Consider the following 22485-nt stretch of genomic DNA (forward strand, 5'->3'; position numbering starts at 1 on the left):
CTAGGAGTATTGTGTAGAACTTAACTGATTTCGGCAGTATATATTAATAATAAATTATATAAATAATAAAGTTTCCTGAGAGCTTCATGGGTTTTTAACCCTTTTGAGATAGACTAGTTATTTAACCCTTTTGAGATAGACTAGTTATTTAACCCTTTTGAGATAGACTAGTTATTTAACCCTTTTGAGATAGACTAGTTATTTAACCCTTTTGAGATAGACTAGTTATTTAACCCTTTTGAGATAGACTAGTTATTTAGTTTTCCTGTTAATAAAAGAATACTATACCCTTTCACTGACTTTTTAAATCTGATTTTTGCAAAATAATTGATTGCTTATTGCAGAATAACACGCTTAGTCAAGAATAAAATAGCATAATGAAAGCTTGATTTTTCTTTGTGATATCTGGGAGTTGTGATAGTCTAAAACTGTTCATCAGAATGATTCATGGTTTTAAAAAAAGCATTTCTTCACTGGAAATAGTTAAGATATGCTCACTTTTTTTTAGGAAAGATACTTAACTCTTTTCTGATATTGTTAGTTAGGCAAAGACTCCTAAATACCAACATCAGGCTTAAAAAAAAAAACAAAAACAGCAATGCTGAGTTTATGAAGTTTTATGCTAGACTTGCCGGCTGATGGTAAGTCAGTATGTTTATGTTCAAGATAGCTCTGCAAAACCTAATATTTTCAATTTTCTTTCAATGGGAGAATCATACCACAAATACCAAATATTTATCTGTTCACCTCATCCAGAATTCTTGCTTGTACAGAAAGCTTTTTCATTTGTGTTGGAAGCTGATACCACAGCTCACTTCTGAGAGGTCTAAGATGAGAGTAAGCTTGGGTCTATGTAGAAATGAGGAATTTCTCGGAATCAGTAGTTCCATTAACTTCTCTCATTTATCTTTTTTGCTCTCTAAGTCCCAGACAATAAAAATCTATAATATAATTGTCAGTGTTATGGTAGCCCCAATCTTCATAAGTTTTCTCTAAGTTGAAGACAATTTTTGATAGTTAATTTGTTGTTGTTGTTGTTTAATAAGGCAAAAGAAACTCAGTATCGTGTTTATTGTATTAAAGTAAATGTGCTACTTAATATAACTGATAAGAGGCTACAACTGAATAAAATACTGACCAAAGCCCTTTAAGCATGCTGGAGTTGTAAAGCTGATGTTAATTGCTTGGAATTCTTCCTTTGACTATTTTGTTTGTAAGATTTCCTTTACTGTGCAAAAATACTTGTGTACATCTTTGAGCTGTCAGTCTTTCACAATGTATGTTTGTAGAGAATTCTACTCAAGATAGTTAAAACACTTCTTAACTGAAATGTCTGTAGAAAGGGAATTCCAGAATCATGCTTTAAAATGTAAATGGCGTGCTTTATAAAAAGGAGATGACAGTAGTGATTCCCTTTTTTTGTCCTATGTTTGGTAGATTTAAAAAAAAAACCTCAGTCCTCAGTAAAATGAATTTTTACAAAGAATTGCTTTTCACTTTTTTTGTGTGATAGCTTGTAAGAGGCTGCACTAGGAAGGGAGGAGTTTGTGACTCTTGAAGTTGGTACAGCATGAAATAAAGTGTCTCTGGTTCACACAGTGGGATTAGGATTAACATCTCAGTTTTGTCCATTTATGATGGGTTTTAACTTTTTCTGCAAGAGCTGTGTTTGAAGTCTGGTTTGCACCACAGGGTGTTGAGCGAGGGTGGGTAATGTGGGGCTCAAGTTGTGTGTAGTTCGCAAGTGCTCAAAGTGTGTCTGAGGCTTCATCAAGTGACCAACAGTGGGACTGTGTTTGCCCAGGGATTTCTTGGTAATCTGAATCCTCAGGAAGCAGAAGGGACCCAGGAGGGATTGCTGAGGCTTTCACTGCTGGTCCATTCTGGGGCTCAGTTATCCCTCTTGCCCAGTTTTGCCCAGAGGGAATAGGACTACACTCCTGGGACCACTGTGACCACCTTCCTGCTGGTTCCATTTGTGTTACTGTGTGGCAACCTTCCTCAGTCCCACCATGTGGCTTGCAGCTCACGGATGTTGACCTTGTGAAACCTTTGCTATATAACTAGCCAGCTTCTGCAGGAAAGAAAACTTTTTTCTCAGGATTCCATGTTACTTGCATCTCTGAGTTTCTGTTTCTTTTGATTATTTTGACTTATAATTTGTAAGCAAATTATCACAAAATAGATTTGTGTTTAATTCAGGAAAAAGCAATAGGTGAGCTTCAGTATTTTGTTTAACAGTTGTCTTTAATATAAAGATTAAGTGAAATAATCAGTGTGTGGTACATAGTTGGTTTTTTTTATGGGGTGTTTTTCAAAGTTCTCTCTGGCATCTCAAAGCATTTTGAATCCTTTCTTAAAGATGTAAATCGTAATGTAAAAAAGGCTTACAATACTTGTCTCTTTTTGTAGCTTCCTATAAAAGCCAGCCAGCAGAATACCCACACCAAAGTCAGCACGGAACACAACAAGGAGTGTCTCATAAACATTTCCAAGTACAAGTTTTCCCTGGTCATAAGTGGTCTCACCAATATCTTAAAAAATGTTAATAACATGGTAAGTTTCCTAATTTTGGATTGTTGGATGTTTTCAAAATATTATTTACTCATATTACATAAACTGCAGGAAGTAATTTGAAACTTGAGTCAAATTGTTACATGCCTTTTATACTTAAATTTACTATTTTCATCCTTATGTATAATAGTATTTAGCAACAGTGTTGAGAAGTTACTTATAAAGCTGATAAGATAGTTGTGGGCAGTGCAATCCAAAGAAGGGTCGTAGTTACGGGGAATCCTCCGTGTTATTCAAGGGAGCAGTCTGTAGCTAGAAATGTCTGTGCCTAACTGAGGAGAGGGTACATAAAGGCACGTAATACTACATTCAGTCTCTGAGCGATTTAGGTACCTGCTGTGCAAGCAAATAGAAAGGAGTGATTACTGACAGGTGAGGGAGGGTATTTTCCATAGCATGAAAAGATGTTTCAGTAAAACAGGAAAATGATACTAAAGAAGTTGTTACAGGAGGAATGCAGCTGGGCCACTGCTGTTGAGCAGCAGTGTTAGGAGTTTTTTCTTCTCTCTCCTGCCAGAGCGTGACCTGCTAGGAGCTGTTTTGGGGAAAATGAAGCACAAGCATTTAGAACTTAAGATGTTTGAATTTTCTAGGCTATTTTGATGCTTTCGTATTTGTATTTCCAGTCAACTGCTAGCTACTTTCATATATATCTGTATTTTAACAGCTAGATGAATTTCAGTCAGGACCATGTAAGAAAAAAACCTTGAAAACGATCTCTTGACTAATGCCAGCAGTATAGACTTGCACCTCCAAAGGGACATCTTACAAGTCAGTAAGAAACAATAAATGAAAGATGGTGGGTGCGCTACACACCTTTCCTATTTCTTGTTTGATACAGCTCTCAGCCTTTTATGAAACTGGTTCTTAATGATGATACTTGACAGTATGCTGATATGAAGGGATAAGATCCGAGCAGATCTTTCTGAGTTTCCAGAGAGATCTTGAGAGCCGAGTGTCTTGGTAGATGGTTTCCTTCTGCACGCTGTTTTTCTGAAGTGACTCGAGAATCATAAAGTGATTCTTGAAATCCAGCAAAGTATTTGACTCATGAACATCACTAAAACTGTCAGTTAAAATAGATTTCAGTGGAAGCAAAGAGAAGAAACCTAGAGGGGGGGGAAAAAAACCTGAATATGGATGTCCATAGAGCGCCCACTCCCAAAAAAGTTATCGTTACCATTAAATCGTGACCATTACCATCAAGTTGGGTAAATGGAAAGTTTAGGAATCTTTTAAGAGGAGAAAGATGCAATTAATTTTTCATGGAGGATCTGGTTTTAGATTTGTCATGAGAAAAGTTGAGTTCATTCCTGATTGATACTGTGTGATTTATGATCATTTGGAATCTCCAGAAACAGGTAATAGAACTGGCCAAACTCTAGCTATACTTATTTCTATGATTTTGTCAAGATAGTTTGTAGTGAACTACTTTGGATGTTAGTTGTATGGAGATGGAGGTCTGCTATAATGCTACAAAGAACTGACCAAATCAGAAAGCAAAAAGTACTGCCTTGCTATTATGGATTTTGCTTCTTAAAGCTACTTGTAATTATTTTTGAGGGGGAGTTTATTTTAATTAAACTCCATAAACATAGAAGAAGGTGGTGGTGTTTAAGATAATTGTCTGATAAATGAGAAGACTGTCTATACAATTAAAACAAAGTTCTGTGTACAGTATTTAGATTTTGAGAGGAAAGACCTAGCTAAAAATGTCAGTAAAAATGGCCTTATTTACTTTGCACTGAGGAGCAAGACTTGACTTTTTCTATGGTTGATGGAAAGACCTGCTATATGAGTCAGCAGTATTTTTAAAGGATTCCTCTGGCGGGAGGGAAAAAGAACAGAACAAACCAATAGACTGTCGTAATACTCTTGTGCTCAGAAAAAAATCTTGAGGGTTTGCTCTGTTGAAACTTACAATTAGTTGAACTAAGCTCTCAAGCAGTTTTAAATATAACTTCTTTCAGGTGACTTCTACATTGTGTTCCGTGTGCAGGCAGTATATTTTTGGCCAGCTCTTTTCTACTTTGTTTTGCTGTCTCAGTCTTAATATTGTTGGAACTGGTCACTGCTGCTGACAGTAAATTGGGTGCTAGCTTAAATGGCCGATGGAATTCTACCTACAGCCTCTATCTAGTGTGACATCTGCTTGGAGGGTCTCGTGTGTTTCTTGCTATGGTCTGTGCTAAATTTTGCAGCCCTTGAACAAGTTTGTAGGTATGGATTTGTGATAACATCAATTCTATTAAGTAAGATTTTGGCAATGAAATACGTAATTGGAAAAATCAACAGTAATTGATACTAAAATAGCTCCTGAAAAGGTATAACCTTCATTTCTGAATGAATTGTAGGTCAGATGAAGATAAAGGGCTGCAGTGCACCTCTAGTCTTGTTTTACATTGTTTTACAGGCGTTGCAGACTGGATATTTTTTCATTTCAGTAATTAAGTTTTAATTTGTATTTTAATCTAATATTTACTGCTTTTATTTCTAAACTTAAAGACAGATAATAAAAGAACCATAGTTTATTGTGCCACTCTACTACGTGAATGTGTTACAAGTTAAATTTTTGTGCCTCAGGTGAATCTGTATTCTTTCTTCTTCTAGAGAATATTTGGTGAAACTGCTGAAAAGAATTTATATCTATCTCAGCTGATTATCTTGGATACACTGGAAAAATGTCTGGCAGGGGTGAGTAGTCTTGCATAAGCAATTGCTGAGTTGGAATCAAATGAGTTACTATAAGTCAAATGCTTGTGTATCTATTGTTAATGCTATTAAAGTTGAAACTCAAATGACTTAGAGAAAAGTGGGATTGGTGCTAATTAAAAAACAAAACAAAACCAAAAATTCCTATAAATGCAAGTAGTTAATATTAATGATGAGTTAAGGGTTTGTTGAATGTTTTCTTTCCTGCCTGAAATCAGTGATAATAATTGTAATAATTAGAACCCTTTTTTAACAGAATAGATTCAAGTAACTTTGGATTTGCCCTTCCCAATACTCAAGTAGTTTGTGGAGTTAAAAACAATGATTTACTTAAAACAATTCTTTAAAAAGAGTTGCAGATAAATGTACTCAAATCCACATGTGTATATGAACTGAGGTAAGGAAGAGGAAGGACGTAAACACAGAGTTAGATTTAGTTACCATTGCTCTTTTTTTTTTCTTTTTTTTTTTTTTTAGCTTAATGCTTGTGCTGTATTTGACTGTGTATTTTTTTTGAACAGATACTTGCAAACATTTTCATCCCACAAAAAATCCAAAAAATGTGAAGGATAGTTTGTCTTGGTAAAAGTAGAAAATAATTCAGTACAAGTACTTAAATATTATACTACTAAAGTTTGCGCAGACAATGTTGATTTTTCTTAAGATTTCTTGTGACTTCTATTTGGTGATGCAATGTTATTTCAGTTTCATGTAACTCTTTGTACAGCAGAAACTTTGCTATCACTATTCCAAAGATTACTTTTGCAGGTGTTTCCTAGTTTACATTAGTTAACCAAGTCCAAACTTCCATTGGGAGTCCAATCCTGAGGCTTCCAATCAGAGCTATGCTGAAAGGCAGTTTGCTTTTACCTTTGGGATGTAAACAATTGTACAACTTACTGTACTAAACTGTGTAATTGCAAAGCCAAACTTCACTGTGAGCAAAATTTGTAAATCTCTGGTTTATTCCTTTAACGAGAAAGGGATTTTTTTCTTAAAGCTGTATTCCTCGATGAGTGTCATGAAATCATCTAAGCTCTTTGCTGTTTCCTTGCAACTGTTTTTGAAGGTTCTTCCTTTATAAGGTAATGAACATATGGTTAGGTTTGTCAAGCAGTGTATCTTTAATTAGAGTACTAAAACAGTCTGAATAATTGTGAATTCTTCTAAATTCACAAAAGATTCAGGTAAACGTATTTTTCAGAACAGTTTCGGCTTTTTAAGATGAAGTTAGTATCTCTTTTTGGTACTTTTTTGTATTTGATTCAATGAGTCAAAAAACAGTTGAAATTACTAAATTATTTTTTTTTTTAAAATCTTGTTTCTTGCAATGTCAGTGTTTTTTCTGATACATGATGATATTTGAACAGACTATAATTATGCTTAATGCTTCTTGCTTTGTCAATTCAAATGAGAGCAAGCTGAACCAGTATACATTAAGTGAGACTGAGCTGAAGTTCTATACAAAGAGTGTTGTGTTCTGTGGTATCTTCAGATGTATTTCTTGCTCACTGTTCTTGCTCAATGTTTCACCAAGTTCTCATGGCAACAGGACTCAGGTCAACTAAGTGTGAGTCTCTGAAACTTCCCAATTCCCTGTGGTAAATTCATTGGTAGAATCTTAGAAAGCTTTAATGTTGACCCCTCTGTTAAAACTTGCTCTTAGTAGAGCAAAGTTTCACTTCAAATTCTTTTATAAATAGTTTCCTTATGTCTCATACTGTGCAAATTGGCAAAAATTGGATTTTTGTTCTGCAGGAAAGTTGAGCCATTTTTTGACTCTTATAGTACAATTCCAGGCAAGAGCAAAGGAGAGTCACCATTGTATTTTGATAGTAAATATTTTTAAAATGAACTGAAAAAAAAAAAGATAAGTATACTATCCAGAAGAGAAGCAAGGGTGGGTCTTTTGTCCTTTGAGCTTCCATTCAGACAGCAATCACTTATTGCTCACCTGCTAATGTTTTACACAGATCAACAGGGTACAGTGCTCACAACAGGAATGTATTTTATTTCAAAAAATAGTTTGGTATTTTGCTTGATACTTGACTATATTGTTCAATTTAGTGTTCTACATATTTTGGAGACTAGTCTAAAAATGTAAAATTGTGTGAATACGGGTTATTATCAAAATGAAAAGAGGCCTTTTCTGTGGAGACTGCTTACACTAAAGTCAATCCTAGCTTGCAGGCAGAGTTAAAGTTTAGATTCAGGTCCTGTGATACTAGTGACTAGACACTCCATTTTCTGTCTCTAAACCTACAAAATGAAATTTCATGAAATATTGAATGCTTATTTTTAGCAACCAAAGGATACCATGCGACTAGATGAGACTATGCTGGTAAAACAGTTGCTGCCAGAAATCTGCCACTTCATCCACACTTACCGTGAAGGGAACCAGCATGCAGCTGAACTGCGCAATTCGGCCTCTGGGGTTCTTTTTTCTCTTAGCTGCAATAATTTTAATGCTGTGTTCAGCCGCATTTCCACCAGGTAAATGCTTTAGTAGCTTGACTTGGTCAGTATATTAGAAAACCAAACAAATACTGGGGTCTAGAATATGTGTATGAATTGTAGCCTTTTGCATCTGAGAATTGTTGACTATTTAAAGGTATGTCAGCAGATAGTTCTTAAGTGAAACTTTCTGCCATTCAAAATTTTGCTTAAATTTCAAGTTATAAAATGTATCTGTTTTATATCCATTCTGATTCCTGTCAGCATATTTTTTATGTAATATATATATATAATTGTTTTTATGATCTGTTTTTATCAGTGAAGGGTTAAATGGTATTGTAGAGTTAAACTAATGATAACTCAGAAGTATATTCCTGTATCTCAAAGTGGAATGAGTTCTTGTGGGTGCAAGGTGTTTTGGAGAAAAAAAGGTGTTGAAAATACTGACTTTTACCCATTTATATATCAATTTAGAATGTAAATTTTTCTAATAATCTGCAGCTCTGTTGGAACCCCAAAGACTTTTCTTTCCCAGTTTTTCCTGGTTGCAGGCTGTTGTGATAGGTCTGTCTTATGCCTGAGGGAGACAAAACAACTGAAGTCAAGCACTATTTGTTAGTCTTTGGAAAAGAATCATTTGTTTTCCAACTGTGCTTGAGTTTTGCACCACACTTGCCATGAAAATAACTTTTGTCTTTTACACTACAGAGTGGCCCAGTGTTACCATCCGTTCTTTGTTCTTTTTTCCTTGTTCCAGGTCATTCCGATGCTTTAGTGTTTGTCAGTCCACTAGAGTTGTATATAATGCTTTTTATTACTGAAATACTTTTTGAAAAGTTGCTTGAAGTGACTTACCTCTTATTACACATTGTTACAGCTGACATCATTCGTAATTCTTTAAAACCGAATCTTACACAGCCTTATATGGTTGAATAGCAATAAATGTGCCAATTCAGTTGAAACAAGGATTTCTATACTCCTTATGTGAATACGCTTCCATTACGGCATTTTTGGAAAATCTATGCATTTTAGAAATTAGACAGAATTTTCTCAATTTTACATACTTCAAAAATATTTAAAAAGCTTTTAGTAACTTCTGTGTCAAAAACATAGCCTTGGCAGCTAGCATGGAGGACTAAGTTTTATTCAATAAATATGAAAAAGGAAACAATTTTTTTTTGCTTTTATAGAAAGCAGCTTTCTGTTGAACTTTTTTGACAGTCTTTGAATCTAGTCCTTGAATCTTTACTTATTTGTATGTCTATAGTGTGGTCTAGTTCTCAAGCTACAAAGCCCTTTTACCATCATTTTGAGCTGGAACACTTTTTTCCCCCCTTCTGTCCTGTTTTCTGCTTTAAGATACCTTGTACAGAAATAGTTAAATGTTTGACCAATTGTTGCTAATCTCCACAGGGGTCAGCTTGCCGACAGTTAGCATTGCTGATCTTTTGACCTGTGCTTCCTGTTTAGGCATATTTCTAGGCCTCGTACAGCAGCTGGGGGATTTTTGGCACAAAAAACACAGCAGTGGGGACCTTCCCATTCCCAGCGTGGGCTGTTAAGTTTCCCCAGCGTTGAAGAAATGAAGAGCAGCTTTTGTGTGTAGTACTAGAAACCGCATTCCATGTCAAGTACACATCTGTAGCTTTGGAACACGTCATGGCAGTCTTAGTGAGAACGTGTGATTTAGTTATTAGTGGCTAAGGATCTGATGAGATGTTTAGTAAATTATTTAATACAAAAGTGTGAAATGTGCCATAGTGCTTAGAATGGCACGATTAAAGTTGTTTGTTTCTTTAGGGCAGGAAAACCAGGAACGTCTTTAGCTTACAAAGGACAATCGTAGCTCACAGCGGTGCTAAGTGCCATCAGTCATTGCTTTGCTCTTGAGAAATTAGCATGGGGCAAGCTACACTGTTGAGGGGCAGTGGTTGAAAGGTGTCATGATTCCATGAGTTTAATATTTAGATGGAAAAGTGACATTGATTGCTTCTGCACTCTGGTAAATAACAGAAGGATTTAGGCAAATCTTAGTGCAAACTGAGTATCATCAGATGGTATTGGTCTCTTGTTAGATTCATCGTTGTTTCTAGATTCATTTTCAAGGTGAGAATGAAATAAAAATATCATAATAATAGCTCTTAATCATTCAGGGTCTTTCATTTCTAAACCTGGAGATGTTCATAGGAAATCATATGTTATTATATGTGGAGATCATATAATATTCCTCTGATATTCAGAGATTTAGAATCATACCTGTCATACAGATCTGACATCATCTCACTGAGAAGTTAGTTTACTTTGCCTATTTTTAGATTGCAGGAACTGACTGTATGTTCAGAAGATAATGCTGATGTTCATGATATTGAACTTTTACAGTACATCAGTGTGGATTGTTCAAAACTAAAACGACTCTTGCAAGGTATGATGTGAACTTGTGTATTGAAATATTTATATCTAAATACAGCTAAAGATGACACAATGGTATTGATATGTATAGCTTTCTATTGCTGTATTTTACTCCAAATATTCATATGTATGTTTGTCAAACTATTTTTAAAATTTCATTAGCATGAAGGTATTGGTGTAAAAGTTGCTTTGCACTTCAGGTGTCTTCTATAAATGTTCTATGTTGCGTATTAGAACTAAGTTTCTCTTTCAAATACAGAAATGTTTTACCTTTGCAGAGACAGTATTCAAGTTTAAAGCTCTAAAGAAAGTAGCTCAGTTAGCTGTTATCAACAGTCTTGAAAAGGCAAGTATTTTATTATTTATCTTCTGCTTCATTGCTTATTTACAGGCTATCTTTAATTTTGAAATTGCTGTTGTTCAATAGTTTTGATATGGTAATGGATCACTTCAATGCATATATGTTTTGCAATAAATATTAAGTCATTAGAAGTAGGAGTGGAATCTCTTCCTTGAAACACATGATGCAGAAAATACTTTTTTTTTCTAAGCTGCAGAATGTAAAGATTCGTTGTGTTATCTGCAGGCATTTTGGAACTGGGTGGAAAACTATCCTGATGAATTCACAAAGCTGTATCAAACACCACAAACTGATATGGCTGGTAAGGCATAACAAATAACTTAGTGTTCAAAAGTTATTTTGACTCCCTCCACCCCCACCCTTTTAAAGTAGTGCAAATTTTTCCCTAAAACAACCCCACATTCACTTGCTTTTTGTGGCCTCCTTGCTTCTTGTGCAGCCTGCATAATAAGAAACATATTTCTGTCAACCTTTGCCTGGGCAGGCAAGGAAAAAGTCTCTTTTTCTCTCCTGATTTAACTTTTAAAGAGTTCCATTTGTGGTTCGCAAATTAAGTAAATACAACCCAGAAGATGCGAACTCTTAAATATGTGTTTCAAAAATTGGTTTAATGAAAGTGACCTGTATTTGTCTCTAGTCAAAAAGAGATGATCCTTTTTTTTCCCAGATAAATCATGGTTCTAACTGGGTTAGGTTATAGCCATTTTATTCCCAGTAGCATGTCAATAATGCTCAAAACAGAACCTCCTTCTGTTTAGAAGGATATATCCCATTGCTTTTTTATACTTATTTTTCACTTCATAATTAAAATTGGTACTGAATTTGGTTATGTTTATGCAGATTGTGCAGAGAAATTGTTTGACCTAGTGGATGGCTTTGCTGAAAGCACAAAACGTAAAGCAGCAGTTTGGCCACTGCAAATTATACTCCTAGTCCTGTGTCCAGAGATAATCCAAGATATAGCAAAGGATGTGGTAGAAGAAACTAAAATGAACAAGGTAAGAAAACAAAAATATCTGAATTCTGATACATATTTGAATTTTAAAGGGTACTTATCTTGGCTTATTCTATATTTAAGGTATATTTTGTAATGTCTTTTTCTACCTAAGAAGCACATTGCTATTCCATATGTAAATCTCTGCAACTTTTTGAAGTTCTAATCTATGTTCTTTCACTGTGAATAATTCATACAGGCTGTATGTCCCAAACAAATACTGTTTCAGAACTTGTACAGTTCCCTGGGGATTTGAATCCCAGTGTTGTGCTTCTGCTGCCTCCACCAGCAGCAAGTTTAGCATTGCTTCTAGCTGGCTGTATTATACCATTCTACAGTTCTGCAATGTTTGTACTGTGTTCTATAACTGCAGTACCTGCAGCAGACATTGAATTCAATATGGCTGCAAACATTATGTTAAAGCGTAAACAGTCATCTATTTTTGTGTCACCCAGATTGCCCTAGCAGGTCTAAAATGAATATCTAATAAACATAATGTTTCTCCAAAGTGATGCATGAACTCGGGTTGCTTTTTGCAACCCCAATATCCCTAACTTCTAATCAGAAAGCACAATTTTATTTGTTTTAATAATTAAGAATGTAAAAACTCTGATCATAGATTACCAAACATCTGATTGTAACTGTTCTTGATTTGAAATTTGCAGAAACTGTTCCTGGACAATCTCAGGAAAGCCCTTGCAGGCCACAGTGGAAGCAGACAACTGACTGAAAGTGCTGCTATTGCTTGTGTTAAACTGTGCAAAGCATCTACCTACATCAACTGGGAAGATAATTCTGTCATCTTCCTACTAGTGCAGTCCATGGTAGTAGATCTTAAGGTAAAAAAAAAAAAAAAAAAAAAATCCTAATTACAGTGAAGAATTTGAATATTAAAATTATGAAAAGAACGGTATTTCTCCTTAGTTGAATATCATAGTGTTTTTTCAGTGGAAAATTTTTGTTTTCTTCTTAATTTCAGCAGAAAATCTGCTCAGTTGTTTCATTCCCAGTTTCAGTCCCTTATATTTTTGCTTAAGCTCTGCTTTCTTTCTCCTGAAGTTCTGCATTGTGTTTTTCACATAACATTTCACAGCTGAAACAGCACTGGGTATTATTTTAAACTGCACATTAAAATACAAGCTAATATCAAAAAGATTTTTTTTAGAAGTAGTGATTGAGTGATTTAGTTAGAATTAAAAGGAATGTGAATTGAGTATTTTGGGCTTAAGAACTAAATATTATTAGAAACAGTTAAAATTTTTAACTGTAAGAGCATCTTCTTTCTCCTTTTTTTCCTTGTGTGACTTATTGAAAGTAGACAAGAATAATCTTTGTATCTGATTATTTTATGTATAGAATTTACTGTTTAATCCAAGCAAACCTTTCTCAAGAGGCAATCAGAATGCCGATGTAGACCTTATGATTGACTGCTTAGTTTCCTGCTTTCGCATAAACCCTCGCAACAATCAACACTTTAAGGTGAGATCACTACTTACTGGTAAGTTATTTTCTCCATATACTGTTGATGGCCTGTGAATTATCAAAGATATGCCAACAGCATCAGGAAATTCATACATAATTTCAACCTTATAAATATTCCTTAGTAATAACTCTCTGCATGTTTTTATAAAACTGTCAAATATAAACATAAGAATGTCTAATCAGTTAAGAACAGTTTCATCAATTTAATAAAAAGGCTCCAATACATTATTCAATGTGATATGAGAGATGTCAAAGAAAAATGTTTTCCTAGATGACTCTTATGCATTATTTTTGTTGTAGATCTGCTTGGCACAGAATTCCCCATCGACATTTCATTATGTACTGGTAAATTCGCTTCACCGAATAATCACAAATGTAAGTCTGAAAGTGTTTAAGAAGTCTGTGGCTTCTCTTCAGATCAATATCTGGTTAGTAAATAGAATTTAAATAGTAGACCAAATCTTGTTGCCTGTATCTATGCAGCAAGAGTTGCTTGTTCCAAAGAAGGACGTTCAAATTTTTGTTCACTCTGTCTTCCAGCTAGATTACCAGTCTGAAAACTTGTATTCCAGTATAAAATTTAAATAAAAATATATTTAAGTACTCTAGAATAACAAAAATTTTTTTGTTCTTTGGTTTTATAATTATGTGCTGCTTTACTGCTACATGAGAAACTTGCACAATATCAAGCCACATGTAGTTGTATCATCTTCTGCTACTTCTAGTATGCTGATGTGGAAACTGAAGGGAAGAGCTGAGTTTATGGTTGTGTCCAGAAATTTGATCTAGCATGATTTCAAGTAGTATAAAACAGAAGCAAATGCTGAATGCTGAAATTTGAGTTTGTGTAACTGTTCATCTTGAATTTGTTACTCTGGTTTCTTATATCCCTGAAATATGACTTTACACTATTTAGAAATATTTCCCTGATCACTGTGAACGTAGAATTGATCAGTGAGCTTTGGCTTCCTCAGTGCTGAGCAACCAGCCTAGTATACTTAATTTACATTACCTCTTGTATTTTATTTATCCCGATGTGATACTGAGAATACTACATTAAAAATTATTAGGCGTTTTGACAAAAAGGGGAGAACATGCTACTCTAAGATACGATGGTATATCTAGAGCAGAGATAGTGAAGTTATTGGAAGTATAATTCTGTAGCTATTTTTGTGTGTTTTCAAAGTAAGTACTATGCTTTATTATATTTATTATGTTGTGCTGTACAATATTTCAGAGATTATTAAGCACTTATGATATCAAAATTCTGTTTTGTTCAGTGTATCACAAGGAATTGAGTACATATTAAATGTTTGTTTTGAAGTATTGCTTGTTAGCTCCCTGTATCCTGAAGTCTTGCCATGGTTTCCTGTAGTCATGGTTTTAGAGTTTGTGGTTGGTTGTAAAGAGATGTGATATAGTAAGCAGCTAACTTGGAAGTATTACTTTTGTTATAACTCATCTAAATATTACCAATTTTGTGGAGAGGCTGAAAAATTAACAGAACTGCAATGTTGTGTCAACTCCTCCTATTCTTAAAGGTAGTTAATTATATTATAGATTTTGTAATTGTTACAGATTTAAAAATAAATCGTAATGTCACCTATGTATATCCAGTTTACTGCTTGAGCCTTACTGCCTTTTAATTCTAGTCTGCATTGGACTGGTGGCCCAAGATTGATGCTGTGTACTGTCATTCCATGGAGCTTCGCAGCATGTTTAGTGAGACGCTTCATAAAGCTATGCAAGGTTGTGGGGCACATCCAGCAATTCGCATGACACCGGTAAGACATGTACAGAAGCTGTTAAAACATAAACCTGTTGCTTTTTCTGTGTCTCCATTCCATTCCTGCTTCTTTATTCATTAACTTTAGACTGGAAACTAGAGGGAGGAAAACACTGCAACCCAAAAAGCAACAGAGTGCCATACATGCTCTGTAAACTTGCAGTTTGATATATTGACTAACTCTTCATAGTCAGTTGGTTATGGATGTTTCTTAGTCTTCATGCTGCTTTTAGAGGGGCAACATAGAACCGCCGTAGAAGGGGTAACTTTCCTTTATGGCTAGTTGTCCATTCTAAGCATTTTTGTATAAATAGCTAGGTAATACATCCATTTTTGTTGAATCTGAAAAAGATCATACGTTTGTATGTTAGATTTTCATAACTGCAATGCTTTTACCGTGATTGGCATAATTATTTCTTTTTTTTGTTCTGCTTGCTTTCTGTTGAGCAAGTTGACTGTTTGGCCTTGGTGACAGCAACAAACTAAAACAATACTCTTGATCTTAGAAGAAATCTTGGGTAAATTCAAATTTGTAGTTCATCCAGATGCTGCTGCTTTTTAGTAAGTTCCTATGCAGCTGTGTTGCCTTTGTTCTGAACTTTCCGTGTAGGACTTCTGATGCGTTAAGTAAACTTGCTGATTTTCTGGTGTTTTCCAAATGTGATGGATATTTCATTTAGAAGAAGGCCGACAACAGCATATGAAAATATTCCTGTTGTGCTTCTCATATGAAAGAACATGAGCAAAATATCCTTAGCTGAAAGCTATATCATGTTTAACTTGCTTTTTATGTGTATATATAGTTATCTATTGAGAAAATAGCAGGGGTGTTTTAATGGCAACTCTGACATTGATTGGTGGTGCTTTGTCTTCTGCTTCTTATTTTCTGTTCTTATTGGCTGCTGTCGCTGTCATGGTCAGATGCCAACCAGTCACTGTTTTGCATGGCAGTGGGCCTCTGTTGCTGTAAGTATGACCCCTCGTAACTACCGCAGAAAAGCCTTTCATTGCTCGGACTTTTCTGTGTATAGTTACCGCTGCAGTCACAACACTTCATCTCAGATACAAAAGGTAGCATGTTTTACATAAGAATATAGGACTGGAAGAGACGTCTCTGAGTCTGTGCATTCAGTGCTGCTGTTGGCAATTGCAGCATGATCCCTTTTGCAAAGTCTGAGCTCCATCTTTGGAGTAAAGACTTTTTGTTGGTTCTCTTCTTTCTGCCCCCTACTTCTCCATCATGGTGCTCTTCCAGAATCTCCCTGCTCCGATGGTTAGAATTCTTTTCTAATTTCCAGCCTAAATGTATGTATGTCCAACTTATCCCCCTTGTTCTTGTGCCAATGTTGTGTGTTATCTTCAAACCAGTGTTTATCCCCTTGATGTATTTGCAGAGAGCAGTCGTGTCTCTGTCTTTGTTTTTTGGTAGTCTTTAGTTTCTGTAAAGCAGTTTATTTACTTCACACAATCAAACTAATCAGCTTTTTTTGCCCTGTGCCTATTTTCAGAATTCTCTTAATTGCATAAAACTAAGATTTTGCACAAAACTAGTTATCTCTGCTGGTGTGACACCTATTTCTTGATCTGATGCTTATTAAGTGGTAGACTTTATTCTGTATATTTTCACACTATATATTTTTCTAGCAAAATAGTACGAGGTTGTAGCATTTCTTGTAAAATTTAATTATACAATGTCATATTTATACTTCAATTAACTTGAGGATAATTTCAAGCTACTTTTTTTTTTATACTTGTATGTTTGTGTATTGCAAATGAAAAACAAGTTTATGTTACTGTTCAGTTGAGATCTTCTCAAATAATAAGTTAGATAAAATAGTTTAAAGAACTGAGTTTCTAAAGAAAGTTGTATTCTGTCCTGTGTTGAGTATCTACAGCAGCAATTTTTTGTCCAAGTTACTGTCTCAACTATTTTGATAGCAGTAAGCAAAAATACTAACTTAATCCCTAGTGATACAGGATAAAGTCAATCAATATATAAACTGTTTGAACCTAATGAAATTTTCTGTTGCAGGGTATAGTGGGGAACACTTAATGCAGGCCTGTGCTATATGTTAAATAAATAAAAATTCTTTGTCATCATAAACATTAGCATATATGCAATATCTTTTTGTTGAGATGAAAGTGCAGTTGAATGCCGTACAACAGGGTGGTTCACTTTGGCAGACTGTACGTGCTGTAGGACTGAAGGATAAAAATTTTTGAAATCCTCCTAACAGGTAGCATCCATGTATGCTTATTTCACACTGCACCTAGCTATTTGTTAAATGTTGTGGTAATATTGGTAGCTGGATTCCATTGTGTGAACAGTGGTGGTAGAATATGATCTAGTTCACGCTTTTTCACGTTGGATCAATTCAGAATACCTTATGTGGACTCTAAGCACATACCTTAAAATGTCCCCTGTTCCAGATAAAGAGGCTGAATGGTGCAGAAGCAATCTACTAATTTTTCAAATGAAGCTAACTTTTATTTGTGGTGCACTGTGTACTGTATTAATGATAGTGTATCTTGTGAAAGCTGAAAGGTGCAATTTTCAGAGGTCATAGAAATGAAAATACTGTCATTCCAACTGTGACTGTGGCAGAAAATAGAATATTTTGCCTTTGAGAAATTTTCCAAACCTGCTCATGTATTCCAGTTTACTTTGAACCATTTGTTTTTATTTATTTCTAAGTGACTAGAGAAAATCCCTGTAAATTCTTACTAGTGATTTTATCCATTTTTATTTTGCCACAATTTGTCTTATGCAAAATATTCCACATGCAACTCACTGAAACATTTCTCAAGTAAACTTTAAAGACATAACAAAATGATAGTGTATGTATTTTTAAAAGAGGATTTTTAAGTCGAAGACTATGATTTTACTTGAGTGAATTTAATGTAATTTTTTAAAGATTTTTTTCATAGATTATAGGTGATATAAGCAATATAGTTCTTAAAATGTTTAATTTTAACTCACTACATAGAGTACCTCATTGACAATTGCTGTGATTTTTTTTCCTCCTGTTAGAGTCTTACATTTAAAGAGAAAATGACAAGCCTTAAATTTAAAGAAAAACCTACAGATTTGGAAACCAGAAGCTACAAGTTCTTGCTATTATCCTTGGTAAAACTGATCCATGCTGATCCAAAGCTTTTGCTATGTGTAAGTATATTGTATTAATTCAAATAGTAAAATTTATTTGTGAAAGTGCTTCAAAACTTTTTAAACTTCTTTTAACTTTGAAACTCAAATAGTAAAGACCTTAAACTTCACTTTGTAGAAGTATCAAAATGAAACTATAAACAAATAAAAATTAAAAACATACACCTGGCCTGTGGGATACTTACCTACTCATTCTTTTCTCCAGTTATAATGGTTCCATACTGTAGAAGGAAAAAGGCAACGAAAGGAAATCTAGAGACCTAGAACAGCCAATAAAAAGGAGTATAAAGCTCTACAAGTCTGAAGGAGGAAAAAATAGGAGAGGAGAATAGAACAATAAGAAACCTAACATGAGGAAAAAGAAAGATTTAGGTAACAGTTTCATGCATAGAAAGACAGATACTTTTAGATCTTTGTTAGTTTCTCTCTAAACATGCATTAATGTCTTCTATAATGTTGAATAAAGGAAGGATGAGGCAATTGTACTTAAAAAAAATTTTTGCTAAAGATTCATTGGAGTGATGTGAAAAGGGAACTATAATTTAACAAGTGTAATGTTCTCTTGAATTCATGCTGAAATGAGTGTTCTGTTCTTCATAAATATTCTTCTGGGGCTTTACAAGTCTTCTGTGATTCAATTCTAATGAAGAGCAGCAGATGTAAACTACGTGTTTACAGCATGTGATATGCCATGTTGCATTGGGCTGTACAAAGATGTAATCAGTCAGTGCTGAACATTTTCCTTTGGTATAGTTTGTTTAACTTAGAAATATTTTAATTGGTCAAGGATATGATACACAAGGAAGGATGGTCATGGCTTAAGAAGAAATTAGGTACTCTGTTAAAGATTCAGAAATCCATCTTGTTTGATTATAGGAATATTAATGGCACAGCTGACATTAATGGTCAGTGGCATGACCAGTTATTAAGAAGTTTTACTTTTTACATTTACTTTCCTTTTTTCTATTTAGAATCCAAGAAAGCAAGGGCCTGAGACTCAAGGTAGCACTGCTGAATTAATTACAGGCCTTGTACAGCTTGTTCCACAATCCAGCATGCCAGATATAGCACAAGAAGCCATGGAGGTAAGGGATAAATGTTTTGCTTGCCAAATGATTAGTTCACAGGCTGTGCTAGACAAATCAAGGCTTTTGTAGAAGCTCTGAAGTAGTGATTAGCTGTGAAGTTCTGTGTCTTAGAGTTTAGCTGCTATTGATCTTTTTCTAAATGTTTCCTACTTTGAAAGTTTTACAGGAGAGTCCTGTAAGAAGATTTTAAAAAGGCAGTAGTTCATATTGCCGTTTGTGACTATCCTGCACCTCTTAGAATGGTTTATTCTTTGCTAGTATTGAGCAAGTCTAGTTTGACAGTTCCTCTGTTACATGTTTTCAGAGACCACCATTAAACTTTAGCCTTCTCTTCTGTGTTTTCTAAGTGGTTGTTACCAAAGCTTCTAATGTAGTGTCTGGTCCTGTGTTATGTGGTGCATGAGAGGAAGCTGTATTTGTGGGAGGGCTGGATAGGATACTTTAAGGCTAATGAAATCTTCCTCTTGTTAGCTTTGACTGTAGAATCTGAATAGTCACCAGGGTTGCTCCTGACTTTCAACCTCTCCATGTCATGTTACTAATTCTGTGACTTTACCAGTTTAGTTGTAAACATTTGTATGTTTTTTGGTATAGTGAGTCTCCTTATGATGAAGTGAGCTTTAGCTTCTCCTTGTGCATAATGACAGAGAACAAATTTTTGTCTTTAAGTGATACTTTAACTTGTTTTGAAATTAGGCCTTGCTAGTTCTTCACCAACTGGATAGCATTGACTTGTGGAATCCTGATGCTCCTATAGAAACATTCTGGGAAATTAGGTATGTAAGCTCACTTCTGTAAATTAAGAGAAATAGCTGTTTTTATTTGTCTTTTGTCTTTTCTTCTGAAATAGCTGTGAATATTTTGGGAAATCTATGCACCATCAGCATGAATCTGCAGTCGAAATTATTTATGTGTACTCATGAAAAAGATGATCTTTATTTTACTATTTAAAGTACATGTTGGCTTTCTCAGTGACTTTCTTCAGTCTATTGTTAAGATGTAGCAATGGTTATTAGTTTTAAAAGTTAGTTTTTTTTTCTTCATTCAAATCTTTGCTATCTGTTTAAATTTTATTTTCTTCTTTGGGGGCTGAGGGAGGGTGATGCTAAGTTATTCTAAAAGTGTGCATTTGCTAATCTTGACTCTGAAGCCCTAACCTAAAGGAAGTTAGTTGCTTGCCTTGACCTGTGGGTCTCCTTTGTCATCTTGCTTTTTATGACTTCACAGCAGCTGCAGTTGATTTTCTTTGCAGAATATTGAGGTGAATAGAGTTCCAGAAAAGTCAGAATTACACAGAAAGCTCAAAACAAAAAGTAGGAATCTGTTAACTTAGAATTAAGAACTGTAGTATTTTAAAAAAATTATTTGGTGATCTAATCTGATTTGATGCAGATGTTTCTTTTAGAAGACAGGGAATTAATGTCTAGGAGGAACACTCTTACTGACATCAACAAATTGGCCTGCATGACTGCAAAATATGGCTGAAGAGGCTTGTTATGAAATATATGGAACTCAGTCCTACCTAGATGGGCAATAACTGAAACTCATTACTGTAATTTCTAATAGTTGAAATGAGTTTGTGGTCTGTTCGGGCTGGGGGAAAAACCCATTAAAATTGACACTAATTTGGACCCTTTGGCAGTTTTAACAGAGAGTGTGAGGCCTGAATGGATATGAAGGAGGAACATCCCTAGATGTGTTCCTTCCAGAACAGAGTTGAGACACGTTGTCAGAGCAGTGTAGGTAAACTTGTACTGCCACTGTCTGTGCTGTATCTGTTCTGTGGATAAATGGAGGACTTCTGAATCGACAGCCCTGGAGTCTGGACTTCTAACAAGTACCCAAATTGCTTAACTTCCTCTAGGGAACAAAAAGGCCAGTTGGGCGGTGGGAAGGGTCAGAGGGACATTGTCATTTAAAGTACACACCTATATTGTATCTTCTATACATTTAAAAAGATGACACTAGTATATATGTGTAGGATATTCATACTAATTGCCTATTTCTATGTAAAATACAATGATATATTCAAAAGTTTTATGTGATTGGATGATAAAGCTAATGCTGAATTCCATTTTGCTGCAGTTCACAAATGCTTTTTTATATCTGCAAGAAACTAACTAGTCATCAGATGCTCAGCAGTACAGAAATCCTCAAGTGGCTGAGAGAAATTCTCATTTGCAGGAATAAGTTTCTTCTGAAAAACAAAGTAAGTAAATGTTAGCACCTATCTATTAAGATTATTAAAATGAATTGGTGTCTATTTCATCACTCCCTTTATTTGCAGGTTATTTTTATGATGGAAAGTGTAGCTGTATCTACACTTCCTTTTTTTATTTCTTGTCTGTTAAGAGAAAATGCTTTGTATAAAGCACCCTTGATTAGAATGATTAACTAAAATTGGGTTTAGGATTTGTTTTCTCTAACTTCACAGATTGTTTTAGTTGGTTCTCCTTGCCCAGAAAATGTATGTTTTACAAAAATCTTAAAGTTGTTTTTGAAGAACTGGTGCCTGATACTTATTACTAATTGCCTTAATACAAAGGGGAAATGTTCTACAAGGTGAAAAAAAGAGAAGGATGATTATGATAAAATATGCATCTTCATGCATGAAATAAAATTTCTTTTGTATGTATGTCATGTTCACGTGACTACTCAAATTCCTTTTTTCTGATAATCTCAGGAGACTTTGTGCAAGCTGAACACATTCTAATGCAATTTTTGGGAGTCTACTAGAATTACAACTAGACTTGCCATACTACTTTTTGAATTAAAGACTTACTAGAAAAAAAAAATGTTTTTCTCTATCTGACCTGAAAGCTATGCTAACATTAGAAGGGTACTGCCTTGCATGCATTACGTAGCATGCTTGAGTGCTTAAAAAGGATTTTTTTTGTTTTTTTTCCTAAATGACTTTTTCAGTGGGGTAGCTGGATTAGTAAGTGAGATTACTTTCTGTCTGTTTTGGTGCTGAGGCTTTTTCATTTGGTATCTCATATTTAGTATAAAATTGTAAAATATGATCTCACAAATTGCAGCTGAACACCTCAGGCATTCGGACTTTTTATGAATTCAGGAAGACTTATGTCTGGTCTTTTAAGCAGGAATCTGCTCTCCTTCAAGTAAAGAAGCCACTTAATATTGTCATTCTGCTTCTGGCTGAGGAGTAACAGTCTTTTTTTGTTTACTTCTTTTAATCTCTTCCCTCTCAGTGCTTAGAGGATGATGGTTTACATCAGGATAAGAAAAAGATCGTAGTTGTCAGAATTCTACTTCACAATCACCTTTCTGGCTTTTCTGATTAAATGTAAAATGTATAGAATAAAGTGTGCACTATTGCTGAGCTAAACTTCTTTAGATTTAATTATGTTTAAATTATAATTATTTTAATGTGTATTCTGTGGAGTAGATGTATGTTTGTATCAGAATAAGTAGAGAGCTTTCAGGGGCAAAATAAAG

General features: G+C 34.7%; 1 protein-coding gene across 3 annotated transcripts in view; it reads left to right on the forward strand.

The window, feature by feature from the left end:
* Nucleotides 1-22485, forward strand: part of NF1 (neurofibromin 1) — a 109721-nt gene that overhangs the window by 10083 nt on the left and 77153 nt on the right. For all 3 annotated transcript variants that reach the window (XM_062592879.1, XM_062592881.1, XM_062592882.1), the window contains exons 2-16: nucleotides 2413-2556; nucleotides 5185-5268; nucleotides 7589-7779; nucleotides 10056-10162; nucleotides 10428-10495; nucleotides 10736-10811; nucleotides 11351-11508; nucleotides 12170-12343; nucleotides 12861-12983; nucleotides 13287-13361; nucleotides 14639-14770; nucleotides 17804-17938; nucleotides 18910-19023; nucleotides 19723-19802; nucleotides 21112-21235. In XM_062592879.1, the coding sequence (XP_062448863.1) occupies nucleotides 2413-2556; nucleotides 5185-5268; nucleotides 7589-7779; nucleotides 10056-10162; nucleotides 10428-10495; nucleotides 10736-10811; nucleotides 11351-11508; nucleotides 12170-12343; nucleotides 12861-12983; nucleotides 13287-13361; nucleotides 14639-14770; nucleotides 17804-17938; nucleotides 18910-19023; nucleotides 19723-19802; nucleotides 21112-21235 (1785 nt within the window). The remainder of the gene's footprint in view (nucleotides 1-2412; nucleotides 2557-5184; nucleotides 5269-7588; nucleotides 7780-10055; nucleotides 10163-10427; nucleotides 10496-10735; nucleotides 10812-11350; nucleotides 11509-12169; nucleotides 12344-12860; nucleotides 12984-13286; nucleotides 13362-14638; nucleotides 14771-17803; nucleotides 17939-18909; nucleotides 19024-19722; nucleotides 19803-21111; nucleotides 21236-22485) is intronic.

The sequence above is a fragment of the Rhea pennata genome, chromosome 20 (genome assembly GCF_028389875.1).
Source record: "Rhea pennata isolate bPtePen1 chromosome 20, bPtePen1.pri, whole genome shotgun sequence".
Lineage (NCBI taxonomy): Eukaryota > Metazoa > Chordata > Aves > Rheiformes > Rheidae > Rhea > Rhea pennata.